The sequence below is a fragment of the Aptenodytes forsteri genome, unplaced genomic scaffold (genome assembly GCF_000699145.1).
Source record: "Aptenodytes forsteri isolate BGI_AS27 unplaced genomic scaffold, ASM69914v1 Scaffold145, whole genome shotgun sequence".
Taxonomy (NCBI): Eukaryota; Metazoa; Chordata; class Aves; order Sphenisciformes; family Spheniscidae; genus Aptenodytes; species Aptenodytes forsteri.
In genome coordinates, this window is record NW_008795122.1 from 2,325,038 (window position 1) to 2,352,806 (window position 27,769).

Below are 27,769 nucleotides of genomic sequence, written 5' to 3' on the forward strand. Positions count from 1 at the left end.
TTGAGTCTGTCTAAAAATTTTTATCTATTCCCATATACACCTCAGAAGCCTGAGTGGCAGTTTAGCTTGTTTTAGATATGTAGAATATACACAGAGTGAAAAAAAATTATTTTGTTCAAATATCCGTATCAGTACATTGCCTGGCTATGATAAAACAGGAATAAAACATTGATGACCCCATAGATGCTTTATCATGAAACCGCTAAAAGTCACCAAGGCTATGAATACTGATTTAAATATTTATCAAAGAAGTTATTTCTCTTTCAAAACAGTCTTTAAATATCTTCCCAAAGTAAGGATACATACAGAAGTTACCTTTTTTTAATCAGCAGGTATGTAGACACTGCATTTGATTTAGAAAATAGTCCATCATTTCCCCCCCCCCCCCCCCCCCCCACCAAACAACCTACAACAACCACACCAGTTTCCTTATATTTTCAGTATCTTATGTGATGCTAAGGATTTTATTCTACATACACTTGGGTACACATACATGCAGATGCATGTATCCATACTCTTTTTGCATATAATCATTTCAATAAATCTAGGTAACTCCTTTAAGGTTGTTAAGATGAGGCCTGATTACACCTCTCAAATCACTGAGGGAAAAAATAAAAAAAACAAACCACCAAATAAAAAAATTACAAGCTCCAGCTCCTTTAATATAATTTCTAAACCATTTCAATGATGGCCTGTGACAGACTTGTATGGGCACTTCTTGCAAGCAGAGCTACCCACTTGGCAACTACTGTATTTAAGTAAGTTTAAAAACCCTGAGTATTGTGGCATTACATATTTTTGGTGGATGGCCACAGAAAGTGTTGGAGACCAACTGTAAGCATTTCCAAAACGGAGAAATCAACAGCAGCTAGCCCAACAGCGTACAAATCCACGGCCACGGATCCTCTGAACAGACTGCAACTACCACCTGCAAAATTCCAAACAACTGACTTCCAACCAGAAAGCCCCAGCCCACACCTACACTGGTCTTACAACTAACATGTTTCTAGAAGTCATAGAAAGACTTGATTTTGGAAAACAGACTTTTTCCTGGAATGCTAAGAGGGTGCCCCACTTGATGACAAGACTAAGATGTCTGTACAAGACCACATCCATTGAATTTGGAAAAGGAATTCCTATCCAAACACACAGCCTCCAAGTACCCTCCTAACTTCAAAATGCCTTTTTTCAGCATGCTGTTACAACCTCTCTAGCAAGAGTTTTAGCCAACCCTCATCCTTTGAGTTGCTCCACTTGGGGGCCTGTCTGAAGGCAATAGTGCACAAAGGTCTTTGAGCATAAAGAGATCCTTTAGACATGGCTCATGCAGTATTGCTCCACACTGATACCACACTGTAACCACGCTAACTTCAGAACTGAAAGCTCTCTGGTTACGTTCAGAGTTCTGCACCAAAACTAATAAATTCCAAGCAGCAGGGCTCGTTCACACCAGAGGTTATCATGACTCAACAAATCAACAACCAACTACATCAACTCAAGCTAAACTGACAAGGCTGAAAATTTTTAATCACATTCCAGAAGATTAGGCTGGTTTTGCAAATTGTGCAAGACTTGACTACAGCTGTGTCACAAGCCATACTTTGGACCGCACAGTCTCCCTCAATTTTCTCAGTGTTTCAGGAAGGAAATAAACTGTATTTGGCACAGAGTGCACTGTATTAGTACAAAAGGCACACAGCCAGCATGAGTCTATTCCCTGATCTGTTCCACTGCTTCTCATCACCCTACTTATAGCTTTTCAGATCTGCTCCTCTTCCTGCATCACTCCATAAGGTAAGTGATCCAGAGAGTAAAAGATACATTATGGCCTCTTATCACCAAACAGCCATAATTTTGCCATGATGATCCAGGAATTTTGCTCAACCAGTGCTGGAAGAGACAAGTGAAAGAGTGAGAGCTAGAAATGCATACAGATGTTGGTGTCAGTAGATATGTTAAACAGGATGCTGTATGAAGGTAAGTGCTCAAAATGCTCAATTTCCAGATTAAAATAATAAAAAAGTTAAACTATAAAGTTTATTCTAATTGAGTTCATAAATTTCTTTTGTGCGTAAACTTGGGGAGGTAGGGGAATGTCGTTACAGACTGCATCGTAGTGCAAAGGCTTAAAAAAATCCTTTAGTACGGAAGATGTTAAGCAACACATGGTTATTAAGTATCTCATATTTCTGCAAGAGAAGCCTTCAGCCTAGAAGGCCTAGATGAATTCCAGCATACTTTTCTGATCACCTTAGTATCTTCAGTAAAAAGCTAAGACTATTCCACTGGAAGAGAAGCAGAGCATTTCCCAGACAAACAGTAAAAGAACTTCGGGCTACAGGTACCTTGTGAAATGTGAAGCTTTTTTTTTTTATATAAACTTAATATAGAAGGATTATAATAAATCTCACCTAAAAAAAATTCTGGGGGTTATATAATTTGTGTCATCTTTCATCCAGATTTTAGAAGTTTTAAATACGCTAAAGAGGAAGAGAAGCAGAGCATTTCCCAGACAAACAGTAAAAGAACTTCGGGCTACAGGTACCTTGTGAAATGTGAAGCTTTTTTTTTTTATATAAAGTTAATATAGAAGGATTATAATAAATCTCACCTAAAAAAAATTCTGGGGGTTATATAATTTGTGTCATCTTTCATCCAGATTTTAGAAGTTTTAAATACGCTAAAGAGAAGATTTATTCAACTATGTCATTATTAATATTAGCAACTTCAACAGTCTGAAGTTTTGTCAAGTCATGTAATAATAGTTAAGACAGAACAAAACTATAAGTATGTTTACAGATGTCTGATACTCCTGTTGAATTCCTTTTGGATAAAAGAAAAATAATATATCGTACTGTAATAAGTATAATGCAGTATATTTGTCAGTTGGAATAATCAAGATCTAGTCCATTGCCTTAAGGTCACTTGTTTACTTTATTAGATTTGTTTAAAAAAACCCAACAAACCAGTGTAAGGACAACTGATTTTATAACTCTACATGGAAAAAAGGGGTTTTTTGCCTCTGACAAATCTGAATTGATTTCATCCTTCTTTTGTAGTAATGGTACCAAGGAATAGGACTGGAACTACAGATATCCTCCACCAACTACCAAGTTACCTGCTTACATCAAAAGGTTCAAACTCCACTGCAATACACAGCATTGGGCCAGTAACATCAGATAGGCAAATGGCAATAAAAGATTTGGACTAGATGACCTTTAGAGGTCCCTTCCAACCCAAACTATTCTATGATTACAGAGCCAATTCTTATGGCTACCCAAGGCAGACAATGACTTGAGAAATGAGAGCATGTGTATACTTGGAAGAAAAGCCACGCTTCTGGAGCCATACGCTGTCTTACCAATGTCCATCAACTTTTGTACAGTGGATTCATCAATAGCAACATTTTCTTTCATTATGACATATTGTACATGTGAAAACAATTATTTCACTACTGCCACAATATGTTTCTTCCTCTCTGACACAAATGGCATAGATCCTGGTTTGCTGTGCTTACGACGATTCAGTTCCCTAGAAACAAAAAACAGAAAAATGAAGTTCAGTAGTCAGCACAAAGATTTAAAAAATACTAGCTTTCTACTTAAGCTACTAATGGAGATAGCCTACAATTTAAAAAAAAAAAATTAAGAATTGCTCTGCTTTTATTAATCAAAAGCCACGTACTTCCTCCTTTGAGAAGAAGGATCGTCCCTTTGAAAAATAACTTTAAAACTGGCCAATTTAGAAAAGTTTCAAATCAAGCCTTTTCTTGGGAGCTCAGCTTACTTGGGTTTCATGTCAACAGGATTTGCTGCTCAAGTTTGTAGAGTCTTTCAGCTGAGAAAGAGGACTAAAACCCATCACTTTTTGGTTTTACTGTTAATTTAATGGCTATGGCAAAGTATGCCACCTTCTGCTCCTAGAAATTCCAATATGGCAACGATCCAGGGGACGGAAAACACTCATCCTGGAGTTTGGCATTAAAAAAAAACCACCACACAAAAAACCAAAACAAAACCAAAAAGACCTCCACACCCCCAAAAGAGCCCATTCTGTTTCCATTGCAATGTTGCATCACGTTATGCTTAACAGAGCACTGTGGCTCCTTCCAACACGGTATTTGCTCCCATTTCTTCAGTGAACTTTTAGCAAGCAGCCAGTCCTCACTGATACTGGCATTTGTCTACATTTTCCTTATAATCAAAGGTTAATCAATCCAGTAGTTCATGATCACTCCTTCAGATGTTAGAAGTAGCTCATACTTGTTCTTCCCACGCACCGTAGCTCTAACACTCCCATACATTGCTGCTACAGCACTGCAGTGATGCATTTTGTTAAGATCAAGAGAAAACAAAGCCAGAAGAGAAAGACATACTTTCGCCGACGAGCTTCTCTCATGATACGTTGCTCCTTGATTTGGCAAAATATACTTTTAGGCAAGTGACGGTGTTGAGCTATGCGTCTGATCTGTGGGTGATACTGGAACTTCTCCTTCAGCTTCTGATTGTAATTCATAGCTGCCTTCTCTCGTGGTGCAAGCTATGGGGAAAACAACAGAGACAAACATGTTATAAAAGAACGGGGATTTAACTGTCATGATTTTCTCTACAAAACAAAATTTTAACTTTTAATTCAAATGGATTCCTTCTAGCAAATGGCTGTAACCGCAGAAACTTCAGCATTAGGGTAAGTACTAAAAATCTACAATTTCAACAATATCCCAATGCTCAAACACAAAACATTGTCACAGGTTTCAAAGTTCAGTAAAGTAACTGAATTTACTCCCTGAAAATCAGATTTTAATGTGCGGTAGAGAAAGAAGAGAGAATAGAAATAGCTGACAGTAAAACCTCTTTGATCAGAGTCTGCCTGCTTTCCTAACCCCTGCTGATGAACAACTTTTGCTGTGAAACAAAGATTTGCAGGCATTTTAATCACTAGCCAGCGCAAGTACAAATGCTGTAAATGAACTGTCTTCATGAACAGCTTTACAGAAGCTCTTTAGGTGGCCTAAATCTTACCCAGTGCCTTGATCCATTAGGAAGCACAGTGCACATATCAGATTTCAAGTATTAGCTTGACTATATGGCAGACAGGGAGTTCCAACTTTCATCACGCAGCTAAAAATATCTTAGTATCACAAACATGTGAATTACAGGTGAGCTAGCATTACCACAAAAGACTAACTTTATCCATGTGTAAAATTATGTCTGAGCCACCATTATAACATTGAAAGTGAGAAAAGCCTTTTCCTAACAGCTAACCTACAGAGGATTTTTTTTTTTCCCAACCAGGCATGTTTCCTTTGGTCCTAATGCTTATTTATCAAAAAGAAAAAATCTGTGCGTGCTGTGTTTTTGTTTAAAGCGTGCACTGCTTCATGAGGGATATCAGTTTCTATGTATTTTGGATTTGCTCGGATATCTGGGAATTTCAGCTGTATTTCAGTCTAGTGAGCTGAAGACTTTGACCAAAGCAGCAAGTGAATCTTTATGAAAAAAAAAAGTCCTCTACTCCCAAGCCACTTAGTGTTTTTTTAATATCAAAAGATTTTCTGTTTCTGTTAAGAGGATAATCCTATATCACTCTATAACTCCAGTATTTCCGACATCTAAAAACCTTTCATATTCTCAAACAAGCAGTGGCATAAGTCTTTTGCCCTCCCATATTTACTTCATCCGCTACTACCTGAACCTAAAGTATTAAAAGCAAAACAATCGTTCAGACAACTTCTATTTATTCAGCTTTGCAACTGACTCAGTTTCACTAATTTCTTACTTTCTCAAGAAAAAACAGAACCTGAGTTTCAAACACTAACATAAAAAAAGAAATTAAAAAACCAACAACTTTATTACACACGCAAAAATTTGGAAATTTCACCTGCATTATTATGAAACATGCTTTGTTTCCCTTTGAAATCAGCAATTGGCTATTTCTCCACTCTGGAGGTCACTTTTAGAAGTGACTTCTGTTAGAATATTTCATAACTTCTGAAAAAATAAATATTATACTCAGATGATTTTGGTCCAAAATACCATTAAAGGTCTGAAAGCAAGTATTAATAAAACATATGGCAAAGGAGTTTCTCCTTTGGGACAATAAAGAAACCAGGTACCAGACGCAGAGTTGCTCATCGCTCAGAAAATTGTTATTGAGGCAGAGACACATAATACTCTTAACCTCTGTTTCTCCACACCCTCTTATTCGTAAAAACAATTCCCTCTGCTTTACTTACATTTATCACAACTTCTCAAATTGCAAGTGAGTAAATTTTACAATCTTAAGCCACTAAAACTACACACACACACCCCACCCTTTACTGAAATTCCTTCTAGTGAGCCAGCCTGAATAGCTGGTTCACTCTCAATAAATCCCAGGTGTTCCCACTCTGCAGAAAACTGCCAACATAATCCAAATTAAAGAGCTTTTACTTTAATTAAATGCAATGATTTTCCTTTAATTTAAGAGCAGCAAATTGCTGCTGATTTAGTATAACCTTGATGATTCTACAGACAAGAGGTGAATCTGTAAATTAAAGATACATCCAGGATATCTTATTTAAAAAATTAATATAGATTAAGCAGTGGTTATGTTTGAGTCTGATTCCATTTTTATGTGTAATGTGGTATATAGAAAGGCACATAGCTGGTGACTTTCCATCCAACTACTGAATGCCAACACCCCATATACCAGGGTGTGCTAAGTGCACCCTCATCTTCATGATGGTAAAAGAAAATTTTGCAGTAATGAAAAGTTTCTGTCCGTTTATGAGAGACAGTAGCTAGCTAAGAAAGCAGACTGCAATAATGCACCGAATTCCAATCTCTCTCACAAGTCATTTTACAAAGGTCAACATAAACAGCTGAAGAGAACAGCATTACTTCCCATTCTGCTTTGAGCTGGAGAAGATGCTGTAAACTCAGCATGATTTAGCAGGATTAGAGATTTTGTTTATAGGGACTACAACACTCTACAATGTAATGAATTAGGATTTATATGACATCATGAGTGGAAGACATGCTCAAAGATGACGTATGACCCTTTTTTCACACATTCCAAAAGTGAATGTGCAACTTCCTTCCCGTGTGAGGAAAATAGAAATCATATGGCAGAAAGACAGCTGATTTGTGCCATTACCGCAGCAATACTTCACAGCAAATATCTAGAGTGAGAAAGGGGGAAAAAGAACTCCGAAATGCAATGAAGTTGTCAGCAATAGGAAAATGTGTCCTCGAGTAAACTGCCTATGCCTCTTTCCTCCCTCCAGATGATACAGGCTGGTTATTTTTCCCATCTAAGCAGAAGGAAGGTAAGCATTTTTCCAAAGCCCCGATTGAAGAGCTAAAACCACCTTTAACAAAAAATTCTCCTGTTAAAGAGAGCTGTATTTGTACTGTGCAGTATTTAAAACTTCACACTATTAGACTCCTGTAATTCAGCATGAGAATATGAAATGGCTGTTTATCTATCCTGTCCAGGTTGCCCTTCTAGGTTAGGACAAACAGAGCACAGGTGCAACATTTTTAGAATGCAAAAGTATCCCATAGCTTGTCTTTAATTTTTTTCCATTGCTCCACTGAAAACACCTTTCTAAATTTATTGCCATAAAGTTTATTATTCATTGTTTCCTTGGACCAAAAACTTATGGCTTCTTTACATCTAAATGGGTGACAAAAAAAGAAAGGTAACATAGATGTTAAGAGCACAAAATCATAGCTGAAGGGATGAAGTTACATGTGCATTGAATCACAACCCCAAAATCACTACAAAAAGAATGCCATGTCACACAGTATCTGGTATTGCTTGTTATCAGCCCTATCTCACAAAATGGAACTGTGTATTAGAAGCAGACTGAAAGGATATACAATTACTTAGACAGTTCCGATGCGCTCCTGCTAATGCACTTTGCTAGAGCAAAACCAAGACTTGTAACTGCACTTTCTCCTATCTTTTTCAGTCTTTACTCAAAAGCTGTTATTTCTGCATCTTGCAAGAAAGCAGCAAACCTATGCTCCTCTACTGTTACACTCACTCCTCACACTAGTTTTACGCTTACTGAAATACAAATCATTCCCAAGCAGAAAGTTTTCTTCAACTGTGCTCTTTTCTAATTCCTAACTACTGTGGAAATGTAACAGAGCCAAATTTTGCAGCTGTTACTCACAAAAGTAATGTTACTAAGCATTTACCCTCCAAGAACTGCAGGTGTAGATTTTTTAACAATGTGTCAATAGACTGAAGAACAATACAGGTTTCTGAAGTTTTACTGATGGTTCATTGCTTCCACTACAGTTCAAAAGCCCCAATCTATCCCTTTCTTTGTATTAATTAATTTAATTCTACTCTATTACTACTGCTTTTCCAGCCTTTTCACTCAGACGAGGCTCTGCTTTCCTCTTTTCCTCAAAAGCCAAAGTCATTTACCTTTTCAGAAATCCCAAACACCTCTCCAAGAGCACAGGTACAAAAGCCTCAAAATGTAGCTAAACACGTCATATTTTACGTGCAGTATTTGAACAGTCTGGAGTATCTCAAAAGTCTTGTTTAATTGGGTCTTTTGCTTCTGGATATGCAGAGCTAGATGTTTACTGCTTTAAAAATAACACCTGTTGAGTCCTATTTAATAATTATTTATCATTTAATCAACCTTTATTAAAAAACCTAAACATTGCAAATTATTTTAAAGCAACTTCTGCAGTAGCTCCAACAGAGAGATTTGGGGTTTGTTACCCCTATGTAAAACCCATGCAGACTTAATTGTCAGTGGAGTGGAGACACAGCATGCCCCTGGCTCCTCCAGAGACTTTTATTCTTACTTTAATGTTTCACTGATTTTGAATAATGAGTGCGATGCCAAATACATTAAAAAAACAGAAGAAACATGCATGTCAGAACTGATGACTGCTAGGGTAGCCATGGTTCAGAAAGTACAACTTTCCAACTGGATAAGTGTTCATCAGTCACAACATAAGTACAATATATTCACTATAACTTCCTTGGAACCCACAACGCTAAAACCAAGTAAGACTAAGTACTCACCAAAGAAAAAAAAATGTTTGATAACCACTTTTCTTTCTCTTTCAGGATGCTGGTTTCCATCCACCCCCATCCCAAAAATATCCATCTTAAAATACAATGTATTACAAGATGTTAGCATTATATCAGAAATACTGTGACCTTTGGATGAGTCATTCAATCAAATCTTCTCCGCGAAGAAAAATAGCAGACCAAGCAACTAAGCATTTAAGACATATTCTGACACTTCCGACAGAATTACTGAATGTTCAGCTTTGAATATTCAAAGTGTTCAAAAAATAGCCAGACTATGGAAGAACTGGACATTTATAAAATAAGCAAGCATATGTCTATGAAGATAAGAACACCAATCCTCTAAAAAAGAAGGAGCAGGTACTAAACAGTGGAACCTAATAAATAGCCATTAACAGTTGCAATGTCAAGAATCACAGGAACTACCAGGTTGGATCAAACAAGGATTGGCACAGTTGCCTGAATCCAAGCAACATTTCCAAGGTATATCCAAGAACGGGATAAGCCATAAAGATTCCACTCTCAAGTCCTATTAACAACAATTACTCTCTAAACATCTGAAAAACAAAATTTCATAGTGCTCCTAAAAAAAATTTTTTTTTAACAATTATAGCAGCTTCGGACAGTTACTGATTTAATATCCAAATTCTGTGTCTTGCTAAATTCAAGGCTTCAACAGCATCATGCTTGAACACAATTCCACACAAGATATGGGGATGTGAAACACTGTCTCTTCTTATAATTATTTACAAGTTAATTAGCGTCATCCATGTGACATGAGAGCAATTTTTCTACATAATTCACTATGTCCCTTGTAAGTTCTTCCTGTATTTCTAAATAATTTTGCTTTCTTAAGATGTCTTTTGATGTTGCAAGGTGGTTTTTTTTACAATAGGTTGACAAGTTTTGTATTCTATATGATGGGATGACTTTCATTTCTGATCTTAAAAAAAAAAAACAACAAGCCAACAAACAAACAAAAAAACCCCAAAAAACCCACATGCCACTTGACCTGTGTGTTATAGATAGCTATTGACTTAGTTCTCTTGGGAAGAGCTTTGACAGAAATGCTTACAAACCCTTACATGCATGCATGCTACAGAATCTGTATTTGTATGGTCCCACAACAGCAGAACTGACTCGTACGTGCAGCCTCCAAACCAAGCCAACAAACAAACAAAAAAAACCCAAAAAACCCACATGCCACTTGACCTGTGTGTTATAGATAGCTATTGACTTAGTTCTCTTGGGAAGAGCTTTGACAGAAATGCTTACAAACCCTTACATGCATGCATGCTACAGAATCTGTATTTGTATGGTCCCACAACAGCAGAACTGACTCGTACGTGCAGCCTCCAAAAGGCATGTCAAGCAGCAACACTGTACTTACAAACAGAAAAAACAAAGGACAGGCTATTTTATGTAGGATTCACTGTCAGGTCAAGGAACACAAGACTCAATGTGCAGGCCATATCCAATACCTGATAGCCGTAACTAGCAGTGCCTTTTTTAGGCCCATCCATGGCCGGTTTTCACTGATGTAAATACTACAGAAAACAGCAGAATGTCATCTACCACTCTACATTTTGAATACTTAAACAATAGCTAAGTTGTCCTTTTGGTATGTAATATTTCTACAATGCAGGAGTAGCTGGGTTTGTCTATTACTTCCCAGAGCCAAGTATCCTTACTCTTTCATAAGAAAAGGAGCCAATGCCATCTAGTAGTCAATAGTCAAAAAGAAGTCAACATTCTTTTTACCCACTTGTCCTTCATACAAAGGGCACAGAGTAAAGATGCATGTCAAAAATACCAGACAATTCTGCTATAGAACAACATCTTAGAGAGAGACAGCATGCTCACTAAGCATATAGTGAAAAAAGAGAGAAAATTTCAGTTAATACTGTAAAACCAGGTGAAAAGGGCGTTGCCATGAGCATATGGATACAATAGGAAAACAGGTAATATTTCTGCCCAACACCACGCTGTCTAAGCAAATTCAACATAAAAGTTTAATCAAAAAGTAAAGTCTATAATGAGCTTTGCAGAGTCCTTGGAATTAGCAAGTATGGGACTGATATTTAAATGTTTGACTGAAGCACTACATGGGAAAATCCCAAGAATCTATTTAGAACAGAAAAAAAATAGCATCCTCAACAAAAAAGAAGAGTTATTCCATTAAAGAAATTTAACTGAAATAGTAGTTTATGACCACAAATACTGCACAGGCTACAAAGTTGCGGGTTTTTTTTATCTATAGCTCTATAGCAAAGATGAGAAAAATAATAGGACTTCCAAATACCTATGGTGGGCCCTGGGTAAAGATATACATACTGTTTTAGCTGTGCTACTCCATATCCAGTGCTTCACAGTGCACAACAGTCCATGAATTATCCCATTCCGCATCGTAGCCCTAAGTATTCCTACCACTCCCATTACCTGCCACCTCTCCCAGCTCCGCTCCACTTCCCTGCTATGCAGATACTGTAACTTGATGGAGCTTCAGGTAACCACAAGCAGCACTAGACATAACTATGCAACAGATCCATCCCCTTAACTGTACAATATTTTTCCCTGAATTACAGCTTCCCTTTCCTCCCCCCTCAATCTTTCACAAGATCAAGTAGAAATTCCCCCAAGCATTATTTGACAGCTATGCTGATGGGCTCAGAAAAAGCAATGTAAGCACCTCCAAAATACCGTAACAATATAAAGCTACGTAAAGGGATTACTCCCAGCGGACAAAGTGTCAAATTCATTCTCCAAGCTCATTCAATACTTTCATACAACTGTGCAGATGAATATATGCAAGTGGTAACTGTAATAGAACATTTTGGCTTTGTCTATACATAAACATTTGAACAACTGTAACTGTAAAAAACCTGTATCTAATTCGACTGATGTCTGTTCCTACTAGGAACACTTCAGCCAAACTGACTTACATTGAATTAAATGGACTTCAAACACCACACTGGTTTGCCCACTTGATATCTGAGAGTTATATAGGTTAATGACAATCTTGGTTATGCATCAGTGCAAACAGTCTATTTTACAATGCATATGCTTATCACGGTATGAACTGCACACAAACCAGTTACGTGCCAGTCAATTTTTAAAAGTAGTAACCCTAAGCTTCAGTAGAATGACTTATGTATGGCAAACCAGAATTTATTGCTTTTTCTCTAGTGCAAAGGGATGAATTCCCACCTGTAGCACCCAGGTAAAAAACTCCAATCTAGTTTAGTTAGAACTGATGATTATTGTTAACATTAAACAAGACCAAAAAAAAGTCACCTTGTGTAGCAATAACAAAGCATGTAATTTTATTATTATTATTATTATAGGCCACAGTAAATGCAATGAGCTATACTGCACATGTGAGTTTTCAAATTAAATACAAATGTCAAACTACAATTTTACATTTTCCCTTTAGAAACAAGTTTTTAGAAGTTAATAGGCTAACCAGTTGTAATAACAAAAAAACCCAAACTTCTTGTCTTGTGATAACAAAAAGCAAAATGCAACTCTTACCACTCCCAGTTTTTCAGAAGCATTAGCTTTCCACAGACGAATATTCATCTCATCTGAGCCACACAGAATATATTTGTTATCTGAAGTCCATTTTACAGTGATGACGTGCTGCATTCGTTTTGTATGATATACCTCCCTAAAACAGAGAGAAACATTTTTAAGCAATCTATCGTCACTTTTCCCACCAACATTACCTTTCAAATAGCACAAAGCATTCTGTTCAAGGCAAAATTTATTTTTTACTTTTTGTTGTTGTTTTTTTAAAAAAATCTGACTTTTTTTGAACAATGTGCTGATCTTAAATCTATATAGAGAGAAATTCAAATAAAGTGTGATGGTTAGACTGATAAAGGACACCTAGGACAAGATGCTTTTTAAATAAGTGCTTTCATAGAAGTTACAGTAAATAGCTAAAGAATAACTGTTTTTGCAAAACATGCCATGGGTATACAATATGATATGCATACTGTTCCTGAAATAATTTTCATTAATATGCTGTTACACCGATCAAGCATTACAGAATGGGACTGCAGAAGAATGAGTGCCAAAGAATCTGACACCACCATTGTGAACAAGAAAGAGAACAGCAAATAAACACCTCCAGCTGTCCATTTATGACATGGCAATGGATTGGCTACTCTTCATCGTGATTTCCCTCCTTTCCCCAAAAATGGACTTCCTCATCATTGTCTAAGGGACTCCTAGGAAAAATCTTAAAACCCTAAAAACTTGAAGAAAAGTCTCCAGTCCTGCAAACAAGAACTCAACAAGAAATATCAGCTAGTAAAAACGGATTCGGAACAGCTGGGTGGCTATTAAAGCATAAACTAGATTTAATTTCTGCCGATCAGACTCCTGCTCAGCAAGTGCTAGCACCTGTTGAAAAATGTTTCTACGTGTTACATTTAAACCAATATTTAAATGAAACTCTTATCTAATTTTCATTAAGTATGTACCAAACAAGCAGAACAATAATATTCATAAAGTTATTTTATTTCTACTATAAAAATATAGGACTAAGTACACTTTTCTGGTAATTTTAACTATTTCTTAGCATTCTAAAGGTGAAGAATAAGTAAGGCCTACTTATTGTCCACTAATACCCACTCCTTTGGTATATCAGTCACGCACTGCAGCTTATAGACCATTCTCTTTCTTCTACCCAGTTATTTTTACAAGTAAAATCCAAGTAGTAATGGAAGGGAAATATGGAAACAACACCTATTCAAGAGCCGTGGAAAAACTAGACTGGGGTTGAGCTGGAGGGGTTGTGAGAAAAACAAAAGTAATCAATGTATCACCTTAAATAAGCTTTAATAAGCTTAACCACCTCTTTAACTCACACTCAAGTGATCCTCTACAAGAACAACCACATGGAAGACTGAGCATGAGTACCTTCAGAAAACATTAATACTCACATCAGCTTTTTACTGATGTTGATGTTTAATAGCGTGTGTGCACATACGCATTTTCTTAAGCATTTCTATGTTTACTTTCATTTTACTATTTGGATCAATAACAAAGCTTTTCTTCACCCACCTTTGGGTAACTAAGTACTTTTCCTTTTCTCATTCTGAATTTTCAGCGTTTGCCTCTCCTGGTGCTGTCATCACAAGCTATTAAATATCATTCTCAGGGAAAGGAAAAACACAAAACATGGCCAAATAACCCGGATCTGTCATTTAAGAAAATTTGCACAGACATCCGGTTCTGTTTACCAAGAATTTACTAAATTTAATCAACTTCGCAATAAATCTTACTTCTTATGGCTAATCAATTTCCTAATTTAAATTTTCGTTTTAAAATAAAATAGAAAGCAGTGGGAAGTTAGGAGTTTTTCAAATTGGCGGGAAAGCAAAAGTCAAAACTGGAATACCATCAGAATCCTTGTCTACAGATACTCTTGACTGCCCTCTCAGTTTTCCAAGTGGAATCAGATCTTCCATTTGGAGACTTTCCTCCATTCCATGGGATTAATTTCAACTGTGCAATTCTGAAAAAGCCCAGTTTCTAAAGAATTTTGAGTGTCCCAGAATGCCCTAGTCAGCTTATATGAAGCTAAGTTCTTAATCTGTAAGGCTTTTCCTCACTAGATTTATGGCCACCACACAGAAGGGGAAAAAAAGGGGGGACAAAGAGGAAAATTCCTTCCACAAGCCTTGGCAACAATCTGCTACAATGTGGAATAAAGCCTTTTACTGTTGCATTATGGGGTCTGCAAACTTCCCCTCAATGTGCTTTAATTTTGCATATCACCACTTTTGTGAACATGACTATTCCATAGAAAGGAGAATCTGTAGAACACAGGAGCTGCTAACCATATTGTTTAATAATACAAGAATTAAAAAAACCAAAACAAACCCACAAAGGAACTGCAATACCTAATTACATTTAAAATATTATTGCAAGACAGGAAGAAAATTAAAACTACCTGTAGATTAGATATAAAGGCAAATGAAAACAGCCCCTCTCAATCTTTAATGCAGTATAGGAGCATACAAACAGTTACGTTGAATAATGCATACATAACTGCATTAATCAATAATAAAAATATACTCCTCCCCCAATCAATATTTCAACGTTTCCACCCCCCAAACCACCTAGAATTTGACCTAGTAGCAAGTTTTGGGGGGGCCGAGGTTGGAGAGAGGAAGGCAACTAGAAGTAAAATAAAGTTAAGAATAAAGAAAAAAGAGGAAGAACTGACAACAGAGAATAATGAAGGTAGGTTTATGAAGAACAAGTGATACCAGACAGATCTGATAACTTGCTTCAATTTTCATCAAACTGAAAAAAAAAAAAGAATAATGGAGACACAGTAGATCCAATCTGAACTTCAGCAAAATATTTAATACACTGCCTCATGAAATCTTACATGAAAAACTAATTCAAAGTGAATTGTATTCAAAGCATTGTCACATGAATCAAAACCTGGTTAACAACATATGAACAAATGGTAATAAGCGTACCAAAACAGATCACAAAAGTGTCCCAAACTGATCCTAAGGAATTCATACAACAATGCTTTTCACGTAATGTCTTTAGCAATCATCCATGCAGGATGAAGACAGTCCCTAGAAAACCAAATGCTACAATGTTGTAAGGCACTGCAAACTTAAGTGGCGAGAGATACAGTACAAAGTGACCTAAAAACATTAAAGATACATATAGAGGGAAATAAGATGGGATTCATCTTGGTGAGTACACCCGAGAACAGCAATCCACTGTAATTTTAATACAAAACTGCGTAAGTACTGCTATCTGTTAAGTAGTTCTACTCTAATACATACTCCAGAATATGTCAACTACACGACCTGTCAATCTCAAATTATATACAGAGTAAGATTTCAATATTCACAGGAAGTGAATGCCCCAATGAATATGTTAATGAATGCAGAATTTTGAGGACTAGGGAGGGAGGTCACTGGAATGAATGACAGCAAGAGAGAAAGGTGTAAAATCACTCACCTGCTGTGACCTTTGTCTACAGGAAAAATGCGGACTGACTTATCAAAGCTGGCAGAGACAAATTCTTTCCCAGTGGGTGAATAATCCACATCAAGAACAGCAGACACGTGATCCATATGCACCGTCACAGGTGATTCAAGAAAGCGCATATCAAAAGTATATAAGCTTTAAAACAAATACACCAACAGCTTAATATCTTAACAACTCTTAAGCAAATAGTACATTTTTGCTGAACAGCTACTTTAATCATACATAAACCACACTTAAGGTTAGATCCATATTGCAGAGGTAACTCTTTAAAACTGCTCATAACACATGAAAAGAAAGAATGATGCATTGTTTAGGGCTTTAAAAAAGTTTATTAACCAGAGGCTTTAGTTACTGGATCAGACCTAGGTTTCTTGCTCAGAACAGATAGTCTCCACTATTCCCTTCATCATCTGTTGATGGGTCACTGACCAAACCTATTTCTCCAACCACCACACTGTACTCCTTTACTCCATCTTCAGATCTAAGTAAATAACCTGAACTTGGACAAGCATCTCTGAATCATTACGGCAAGCCTATCAACTCTGCAGTGTTTCCAGATATTCCCATATTGGGAACTCCTAGTAATTCAGAGTATACTGAGACACTTCCATTTGGTTGGCACCCTTTCCTACTGCCTAACTGTCTTTAGGCCAATGTAGGAGTCTAAGGAAAGCTTGGTCCTTCAATACATGGAGATACTAGTTCAGCAGAGCACACTATCTGTAGAAAAGCATTAAAAATAAACACACAGCTGCTGGACCACAGCTGGTTTGCCTTTAAGCACTTGAAAGCTCAGGTGAGGTCTACCTGTACTCCCTTTGAATCAACAAGCCCATTGATACATAGCAAGGCATAATAACTGAGCAGATCATTAATTTGCCTAGTGCCAATAAGAAAGGTGCTTTACAGACAAAGCATTTATGAAACCTGCTTAAGATACACTATTTAGTAGAACTACTATATTAAGAATTTGTAATTTAACAGGTTTCTCACCGTCCTTGCTGCAGATGAATGCATAACTGGAATTAAGTCAATGTCTCTTATTCAATAGTTTACTGGCAACTATTGCTTTTTCCTTCAAATTCCCCATGAAAAAGTATGCTAGCGTCATATTTAAAACCGCTACTCCATATAATCAGCTAACACTTGCGTGTGCGTTGTTGATATATGCATTTGCCATTGCGCTTATACTAATTGCTTTAGTTTGCAAGAGGACAGTCGCCCCTGACAGTAACAGCTACCATTTTTAGTTTAGCAAGGGGGGGGGGGGGGGGGGGGGAAAAACTTAAAAAAACTTTAGTTTGCAAGAGGACAGTCGCCCCTGACAGTAACAGCTACCATTTTTAGTTTAGCAAGGGGGGGGGGGGGAAGGGGAAAGAGGTAAAAAAAAACAGATTAGGTAGCCTGGTAGCTTCACCATACCATAACCAAAATAGGTGAAAAGCAGTACATTAGATACAAACACCCACTTTCAAGGTCTGGGCCAGACTCCATTTCCTTGGAAAAACAGCCATAAGTGATAAAATTCCTATGTTCTAGAAGAAAACAGTGATCTATTGTTAGATCACTGATTTCCTGGAAAAAAGGATATGGAGCACATTTTGCGGTGGCCTGGTTTTGAAGAAACAGCTTTTTCAATATCAGATTAGCTGTTCACATGAATAGTATTGTTCAAAAGTAAAACTGCTCTGAGACATTGAAAAGATAAGTATTGCAGTCTCTGGAACTGTTTCACAAAAGTTGTTTGTTTGTTTTTAAGAAATGGTCTCATCAAAATAGCTGATCAGTACAATATATCAAGCTTCACAAGAGCCGGCAAGAAAATAAACACTTATATTGCCTCAGACTGGACCAATAGTACTTATTTTCCAGGTCCTGTTGCAAGTTACACTTGCATTGGTTCAGCTGCATTTTTTCTAAGTTACACTGCTTTTTTTCCCCCCAGGTACTGAAATACAGAGACAGAGGCAGTCTACTATCAATTCTTTTTTTTTTTTTAAGTCAGTGAGCCTATAATTCTCTAGGTTATTACTTAAGTGATTCAAATTTAGAGTTTTAGTAGTTTTTCAAAAATTTATTTTAGCATGATGATAAACCACCAAGATACAGATTAAAAACATAACATGATCAGGATTATCAAAAAGCAAGGTCACACTTACTTGTAATCTTCATTTGCTGCAGTAAAAACGAAAGCTTCCATGGGGTTCCAACACAGCGTATTTGTCCTCATGTTCAAGATAACCTGAAAGATATTTACACATTGCTACCTTGTTATAGGCAGTAAAATACTCGCTATAGTTCAAAGATTCCTGTACCACTGGAGACAAGCACTTTCTAGATGCAGAATTATGGCAGAGGAATAGCGACATGACAATGTTTCCTTAGCAGTGTTAGAATTGGAACGCAAGAACTTCCTGTCCCTCATCATATGCTCACTGCTTTGTGCTACACAGCAATTAAATTTTCCTCTGTAAGTCACCTTAGAAGCAAATTCTTCTGAGTGGTCATTTAACATGTAAACATGTTGGTGATCAACGTGTAAACCTGGAATTCCTGAAAAATTTCACTTCATCATATTTACAGGAACCTTTAGTTAAGTAATCTATAAACACACCTAATTAAATGGTTATTTCAAGAGATATAGTCATTAATTGACGCTGTGAACCAGCATTTGCAAAGCTATTGTAACATTTTGGTGTTCTCCCAGTTATTACTATCCCTTCATTACTTTATCTCTGAAATTGCAGTTCATGAATTCTCCAGGACAGTTGCCATTTCCTATTGAAGTGCCAAGCAATGTATGTAGAACTTACTGTGTTGTAATCTACTCACCACTATCACCGTACTAGCAGCGTATCATTTGCTACACATTCATAAGATCTGCTTGCTGCTAGTAAGCATATGGCTACAAAGAGGCCAGTTTGCCTTGAAGTGGGAGGAGCTGATGACAGCTTAATAAGACCCTTCTACTTTGCTAACAGTGGACTAGGCAAGAGGCATTAAGAAGCTGTATGTCGAATGCCCCCACCTTGGAGGCAGCTGTGGCAGTAACAGCTGGGCCCCTGTGGGAGAAGGGGAGGCAGGGAGGAGGTCATCTGACACCCCGTACAACACAACAGCTTTGGCTTCTGCCGAGTCTTGGAGGAGCTTTCAACCATTGTATTTAAAAATAAAACCCATACAGCACGCCTGACACAAAGTAGATGTATAATTACAGAGCAACTTACTAACAAACTGAACAGGATTTTCCACAACGCTCCAGGCCAGCCGTAACCCTACTTGAAAATCCTGAAATTTGGGTGTTTAACACTACGGTACTCCAAACTCATTTTTGTTCTCAGCTTACTATGCCAAAAACATCATAAATTTACATACATGTAACAAAATATAGTTGTACAATTATAACTTTTACAATAATGAACACAATCTTAAAGCAAGTTAATAGTGATGACATCCACTGAACCGCCACCCCTGCCCCCCCAAAAAGGTTGTGATTTTATGAGTGTGTGCATATTCTCATGATTTGCATTCTCCGTAAGTCCTCACTTCCTAGGTGACATTATCCTGTTCAATATGAAGTCTGTGCTGCAAAATACTTCTCATTTTCAGAAACTACATGCATCCCGAACTGGATGTAATCATCAGATGTCTGAAGTGATCTCTACTTTAAAAAGCGACTTTACTGAAAGAATAGGCCACTGAAAGGCCCTATGTTTACAGTAATGTGACAACTAGGATTTGTTCAGATTTCAGTATTATTCTTCTAGTTATAAACCTTGCATATATCTGGGAAGCTAATAATCAAGGGGGGTTCTTTATTCTTCCCTGTCCAAGTTTTTCAGCCGCTGCAAAATGAGTACGCAATTAAATGTTAACACATTGTATGTATAATAAATATTTTAAATCATGCCACAAAATAATTCTAATATTGCTGAAAAATTCAGCCCTTTTTCAAAAGGGGTGAGGTTTGGTTGAAGTCCATGCTCCACATCTTGCTTCACTATTTTTTCACCCAAATTTACAAGCATTCCATTTATTTCAGCAGTGGCATTTGGAATTAAAATAGTGCCTAAGAAAAGGATTCTCTGTACAGTTCTAGCATTATATTCAGTAACAACTATGTAAGGCAACCTGGGCTGGAAGTGATTTAAGTTGCTGTAAATACGTTAATAATGGCATTTCAGAACTATCTAAACCTGTAGCAGAGCCATCTTCTGACACTATTTTTTAATCAATTGTAGATACACTTAGTCACTTCGTAAGAAAAAGTCCTTTTTAACACAAGTCAAAGGTGTGAAGTCCCTGAAGACTTGGCTATCTTGGTTTATTTATTTCAACTGTGAGCACTTGCTTACGAAGAATGTCAGCCCAGAGATTTTGAGATTACTTTAACATAAAACTGGATCACCCAAATAATTACTCTGTCCTCCTTTACTACCTACAAGGTATTTGGTTGAGGTGAACAGCTAAAAATGTTACAAGCAATGGACAACACAGCTCCTGTCAGCTGTTTAAATGCTAAAGTCTATCTTTAACACCCTAAGCTTTCCTGTGATTCCACAGGTTGCACAAGAATGACTTTTAAAGCGTACCAACTTCTGTTAAAACATCTTCCTCTTGTCATGCAACAGGAGTGCTCCCCTTCATCTTTTCCCAGCTTTTTTAGACTAGTTCTTATTTTGCACTTAGGCAGCATCTCACCATCTTACCCATCCCTCTTTGAAACTTAAGACTTCAAAACTCACAGACAGGACAAACGGGCAAGAGAGCTACTGCTTCATGATGTGGAAAGCTGTACTCCTATTTCTGTTAAGGAAGGGACTCCCACTGAGTTCCAAACTCAGGGCAGCGTGTGAGCTGCTTTGCTGATGAAACACCAGGAACACAGCACTGCTAGAAGCCAGTGCCCATACATAGGTAAGGTACCTCTAATAAGCAGCACACTTCTCTTGGGAGTTACAGAGCTCTTAGGTCTCGGTGCAGAAACGGACATTCAACCTGCCTCTCCACAGGAGAATCATCTCTATCCCAGCAGGAAACCTGGTATTGTATCCACGGATGCAAGGAAGTATTCATCAGTGTTTTACTCCTATAGCAGGAAATGCACCTAAGCATGCTGCTTACTACATGAGATACATATATATATATGTGCACCCATGTGTATATATGCACATGTATGTATACTTTTATATATTTAGCATATATACATACGTAAAATTCTGTTAGATTCCAACTTAGTTCACAAAGGCTCAGACTACATCCTTTTAACTTGTAACTGCAGATCTACAGCACTGGCTGTGTTCATTTCGACATTCAAGTCTCCAACTGGCATCACTGACAATTTTTTATAAGCACTGTCACAGTGGCCCAAATGAAACTTCATTAAAAATTGTTGGGGCACAGGGAGAGAAAGAAATGCTGTTATGCCAACAACACTCCTATTTTATAACTAAGTTAAGTACCATTATAGTATTCTAATGTGTATCAGACCAGTGTCATTGCAGACAGTACATAATATACTGAGTGTATATTCACAAGCCGGAATATTGTATTTCAAGAAGAAATTATTAAGATAGTTCTGGGGCTCAAAACTACTGAACCTAATCGAGGTTAATATGTGTGTATGAATTACCGGCTTCTTGTTTTAAATAAACACATACATTCTCTTAAAGATAAATATGAATCTTCATGTCATTGATAAATTCCACATATAAATACAATTTTGATTCCACTGCAAAGGATTTCCAAATGTTTATACTAGGTGCATAGGGGAGGGTTTATCTCCATGCAAAAGAAAAACACCTTTTCAAATACAGAGCAAGGCTCTCCAATGGTGGAAAGGAAATGCCTTAGAAGTTACCTTGTTTCCTTCTGGCAAGGAGGAGGAAAAAAAAAATTTAAAAAAAAAAAATCACACATACACAGACAGAATGCAATATAGGAACATAAAGTTCTTATTGTGAAATCGCTGTCAGGTCAGGCACTTTTTCAAGAATTACAACAGAGTGAGCATGACAGCCCGTTTGAATGCAGAAAAGGGCCCTTCTAACTCTGCATGGTTTAAAGCCCAACGTTAATTCAAACTCAGTTAAATGACTCAAAATTAGACCATGAAAACTCAAGTGAACTCACAGTTCAGAGCTTCCCTTTCGCTATCGTCATCAACAGTTACAGACTATTCACATATTCAGTATGATTATTAGTGCCATAAGCTTCTGTTAAAAAGAAAAAGATTACCTTCTTTAGTGGAGTTGATTTTCTCATATCATATAGCACAATATTTCTGTCGGAAGCACAGCTTCCCAAAAGGTATGTCTAAAAGAAAAAAAAGAAAACCAGTGCGTATGGTCTTCTAAACAATTCTAGAGTATGGTTAGCAGCTTACATTAGATACCTAAGCTATTTCACAAAGCTGGTAGTCAAATAGTTCCTTTTTCAATCAAGGAAATACATTCATCGTTCTTTCTGTGCAGCTAATTATTCAGCACAAACATTTTAAATAGTTTCCCCTGCAAGATTCAGAATCCACCCAGTCCTCCCTGCTTCAAAAGTAACAAGCAATTCCTCATAAACACTTCATCTACGAACACAGCCCAGCCAAGAAGTATATAGGAACTGCTGTAGAAGATCAAATGCAACTGTTTTGCCATGGAGAGGGGTAGAAGTCTTGGTCACAGGGAGTACAGTACTAGAACAGATGAGAGCTCCACAGCCACGTAACTGCTACTTTGTATGACTGAGGTACGGGGTATGTATTGTTGTTGGCAGAACGGAGACCACCCTACTTTTCTTTCTCCTCTCCCCCACTAACAGAGACAAAAGATAAAAAGACAAAAATATATGGTACTACATTCCAAAGCAATACAGCCATAAAAACATACGCGTAAACGCCTCCCTAAATATTATGTTAAAACACGTATCAAAATCTAAATTTGGAAAAAGCCGTTAAAGATGGTGTTAGAGTTTAGCTCTTACATAGATCAAGAAAAATGTAGATTTCCAACTTACAACAGAAACATTACCTCAATGGGATTAAATTTTACACTGCTTATGCTATCAAAACCCCATGTCAGAGAACACATAGGACTTGTCCTTTGCTCATCCCAAATGTCCACTTGATGGCCACAGGTGGCAAAAACAGCTTCCTTCCAGTGATGATCAATTCCTGTATACACTGTCTTTAAAAGAAAAAACAAAAACAACAAAAACAACAGAAAACAATTTACAAAAACAATTGCATACATAAATATGCAAGTATGTTCTGTTACAAAAAAGAAACAAATCATTGCATATTGAGTCTGCCATGGTTTTATTCATTTGTATTACTGAAAACCAAGTCACCGCTGCTACCAGAAACTAAGTCTTATCAGATGTACCCTTACACAACAGACTAGCTTTCTGTATACTCACTTAATGTGCATGCATGCATTTCTTGTTAATTTACAATGGAGTCAGCATTAGAAGCCCATTTACAAAGTCCCGGTTGACTTCAAAGCAAATGGAAATTTTAAGTGTACAACTACAAATTTTCAATGGGGACCTGAACAGATTCCATAGAAATTACAATAATTAAAGAGTTTCAAACTATCTATTTACAAAAAGCATTTAATGTTGTTCTTAAAATAAGCTTATCATAAATTGAAAGCGCTGAAGTATGTATTTTTAGCCCGCTTTTGTCAAAAAGAAAGACGTAAAGTTAAAATTTTGTATTAATGGCTGCGAGGTATTGGCATGAAAAGAAAGTTACTTAATTCAGACTAAGCACTGACAACACACATCTGAAAAGAAAAGGACTACTGAAAAATCCGACCAGTTTGCAGGAAAGGAATGATTAGTAGAGACAGATCTAAGCAGTCTCTGATGGCATTTGAGGTATTCCTTTCTGGTTACATGTAAAACAAATGTAATAAAAACTTGAAGATACTTTAAAAGTGCCATTATAAAATTTGATGCCATCACCTTACAACCCATTATAACAGGCAATATCAAACTATTTCTCCCTCCTCCAAAAGCTAGATAAGAATTGGTTCAAACTTAATTCAAAAGAAGAGATGTGGGAAAATCTAAACTTAGATTTACTACCTTTCCAAGAATTGTATGAATAGGTTCTTCTTCTTCTCCATATTCCGGGCTCTCCATTTTCCACTGCTTCACAGTTTTGTCATCACCAACCTGGGAATATTGGAGAAAGCATGTACAGTTTTACGTAAATATATTCTGTTTATTTTACTAGATGTGCTTTGCAATTAAGTACAGGCAGCCTTTCAAAAGGAGTGATCTATGACATACACAGAAGTAGTGCTCTCTCCTGCCTATTCACTGTTCCCCTTTATACCTCCAAGCTGAAGATTAGTTCTCCTTGTCATAGTATTTCGCTAGAAACTGAGAAGGTACATGTACATCGTCTGGCTGGAATGGAGTTAACGTTCTTTATAGCAGCCCATATGGCACTGTGGTTTGGATCTGTGGCTAAAACAGTGCTGATAAGGCACCAATGTCTTGGCTACTGCTGAACAGTGCTTGCACAGTGTCAAGCAAGGCACTTCCCCACACACACACTCTGTCAGTCATCATCCCTGCCTCCCCCATCAGCAAATAGGCTAGGTGTGGGCAATAGACTGGGAGGGGACACAGGTGTGACAGATGACCGGAATTGGCCAAAGGAGTATTCCATACCATATAACATCATGCTCAGCAATAAAAACTGGGGTAGTGGAAGAAGAAAGGGGAGGCGGGGGCTGGCTTCCAAAGTGGCTGGTGCTCAGAGACTGTCTGGGGATCTGTGTGCTTTCAAAAGGAGGTGACTGATTTCCTGTTTGTCACTGTTTCCCCACCACCACCACCTTTCCTTCACCTATTCAACTGTCTTTACCTCGATCCACGAATCTTTTCCAGTTTTCAAAAGAGATACTTCCAGGGTCGAATAGGAAAAAGCTGAGCTGGAATGACGACTACTTTTTAGACTACATTTTGTGATTCTTAATCAAATGGTACCTTAAACTGCAAAGTATCTTCTGGAAGTAATTTTGATGAGTATGTAAACAGCTAAAAGGCACTTTCCACCTCAGTTGCTCCAGTTGCCTGTTCCTAACACCATGCACTATGCCAGCACAAGCTTTTTCATGGCTGTGCAGTGACCTGGATCAGGCAAACCGTCCAAAGAAATGTTAGCTATACAAGTTTAACTTCCTCTCCTGACAGCACTACTACTGTTTCTTCTCCTCCTCTCTCAATTTTCAGGCAGAGGGACTGTCAAAAGGGGATTCTAATTTGGAGTCACTTAGAATTTTTTGCTATGACTTCTCCTACATCCTAACTACTGTCCTCATGACCTGGTATGTACTTCAGAAAAGATAAATATATATTGTAGTGAAAATAGCTCTTCTATACCCAGCTCAAAAGAAGCAAAGCCTCAGGACACTCTAGTCTTCAAAACCAATTCTTTTTATTGTGTCATCTTAGAATTGTTGTAATGCAAACAGGAAGACATACTATTTCCAGACAGTTTACACACAACTGAATCAGTTGTGGTTGATATAAGTTAATAAAGCTAAGATGGTTCCATGTTGATTAATCAGCTTATCTTTAATCATAGTATATGCAAATGGTTACTTTTTAAAGTGTTTGTACATCTTTCAATGAACATAATCTATCTACTACTTTAATGAAAACTAGTTTACTCAAGTTTTAATTACATGACCATCCGTTAGCAATTTTCTGGTATTTATCCCTTCCATAATCTTGAACATAATCCATATCACAGCATCAAAAAAAATTTCATCAGAAATAGAATTGTCAGGTTCACTGACAAATTTAATAAACATATTCATACAATATTTAAGTATTATATAGCAGAGAGTAAGTTGCTCACTGGAAAACAGATGGTGAGCAGGCACTCTGTACTGCTACACTGTACTAAGGAGACACTTTATACTCACAGTAAAGAATGATGTACCACAGAAACGAGCACACATGCCTCGAACAAAGCCTTCATGGGCTTGTATAGTACGAATACACTGTCGTTTGGTCAAGTTCCAAATTTTAACCTATTAAAAACAGGAAAGTATTCTGTTATTTCAGTTTTCTACAGCCCACAACTGCAGTTCATAATTCAAGTACAAGAGATCACACATGCTGTAATGAAATGGCATAGCTGGCTTGAACACTGGCCAGATTTTATAATATCAAAACTACTTAATTATTCCCTTCTTGGAAAAAAAAAAAATTAAAAGTACCCTTTCCCCCCACCCAAGCAGTATACTTAGCGTATTTTTGCATCCCCCTATTTTTGAACTAGAATTCTTGCTAAAAGATAGCGACAGTGATAATTTTAGAAAAAATACCCCTCTAAAGAAAAAAGTACAAGGAAATAGCCTTTGGAACCAACAGAATGTTTTCAGTCCAGTTGCTGTACTACATTTTATATAGATGTCCACCTCTCACAGAGGTTTCAGTTTCAAAGCATTTGGGCCCATTTAAAAAAGAAATAAATGGAGGTCAGTTTTTATAATTGTATGTATTTATAGTACCCAGTACTTTACCTGCTCTATCAGTGGATAAGAAATCTGGCCAACATTTCATATAAATTTATTCCCCTCCTCTCTGAGAAGGTTAGTCTCCCTTACACTACTGCATGACATATGCACATTCTATAAAAAGCAGAAAGCAACCAGCTACCCAGAAGATACCTTTAAAATATACAAGTACTATCAAACGAACAATGTAAGGGTGAAAGAGGACTGAGAAGACAGGAAAGACAGGCAATTTTTTTCTGGAAGTGACTCCATTTAAAGTGCCCTTGCTTCCTATTTGTACTATTTATGTAAAATAATCAAACAAATAGAGAGTTATCATTTTTTAGGCAATATGATAAATTATTGTTCTAAAAAGTTATTAGTTGTGTGCCCCTTCCCCCTAGCTCATCTGACTTCATGTAATCTTCTTAATCTGCAGCAGTTTAACTTCTTCAAGGGGAAGAGGGGGGTCACATGGGCAGCAAAAAGCAATCACTATGGACTGTAAATATCAACATTCACTGCTCCATCCTGAGGAACTGAAATGTCACACCCTTGCTCACAGCTGAACAGCTGAAAGCTGCTGCCTGTGCATGCTGGGAAATTACAACCTGCAGTTTGAGAAACACTGCCCCAAACTAGGTAAGTTGCACCTTCTGAGAGAAGATAGGGTATCATGCTGAACAAAGACACTAAAGAAACGTAAGCAGGTGGCATTTAAAAAAAAACAAAACCCACCACAAAAAGAGAAAGAAGAAAGAAAAGAAGGAAGAAAGGTACCTTGTTTGTTGTGGTTTGTAACTGCAGCTTACCTCTCCATCACAAGCTCCAGACAGCACCGTAGACAAACTCTTTGGATGTTTGGCCATGCAATTAACTCCATCTCTGTGGCCATCAAGTGAGCTAAGAAAGGGTTTTGCAAACACACGTTCTAGCTTTGTTGCATTCAGAGCTCTTGTGTACTCTCGTGGAACCTCAAATGGATGCAACGCAGGGTCGTAGTTTCTTGGAACTGCAGTAGGAGTAATGCACACATTAGAAATCCATGGTATGTAGTGTAATTCAAGGTAAGCTGAATTCAGAAGCTCTTCTCTTTGATTTTCCTGCCATGGGAGAATTTTCTGCAACACTAAGATTTTTGCTGTTCCTACCGTTTTGAAATTGGTCCATGGGATCAT

General features: G+C 37.3%; 1 protein-coding gene across 1 annotated transcript; it reads right to left on the reverse strand.

The window, feature by feature from the left end:
• Positions 1 to 2,916: 2,916 nt before the first annotated feature.
• Positions 2,917 to 27,769, reverse strand: DCAF13 (DDB1 and CUL4 associated factor 13). Its single transcript, XM_009277168.1, has 10 exons — positions 27,404 to 27,769; positions 26,016 to 26,123; positions 24,160 to 24,249; positions 23,100 to 23,255; positions 22,315 to 22,392; positions 18,237 to 18,319; positions 16,048 to 16,212; positions 12,580 to 12,715; positions 4,376 to 4,539; positions 2,917 to 3,531 (listed from the first exon to the last, which is right to left on the reverse strand). Exons 1-10 carry the CDS (start codon positions 27,767 to 27,769, stop codon positions 3,444 to 3,446), a joined length of 1,434 nt encoding a protein of 477 aa, XP_009275443.1. The 3' UTR covers positions 2,917 to 3,443.

What these genes read in the sequence shown, in the direction of transcription:
- DCAF13 (XM_009277168.1), bottom strand. Translation starts at nt 27,769, where the DNA reads ATGATCCCATGGACCAATTTCAAAACGGTAGGAACAGCAAAAATCTTA. An exon ending in TTCATACAATTCTTGGAAAG is followed by an intron (nt 23,256 to 24,159) that starts GTAGTAAATCTA and finishes TTTCTTTTAAAG; the next exon opens with ACAGTGTATACAGGAATTGA. An exon ending in GTAGACAAAGGTCACAGCAG is followed by an intron (nt 12,716 to 16,047) that starts GTGAGTGATTTT and finishes TCTCTGTTTTAG; the next exon opens with GGAGGTATATCATACAAAAC.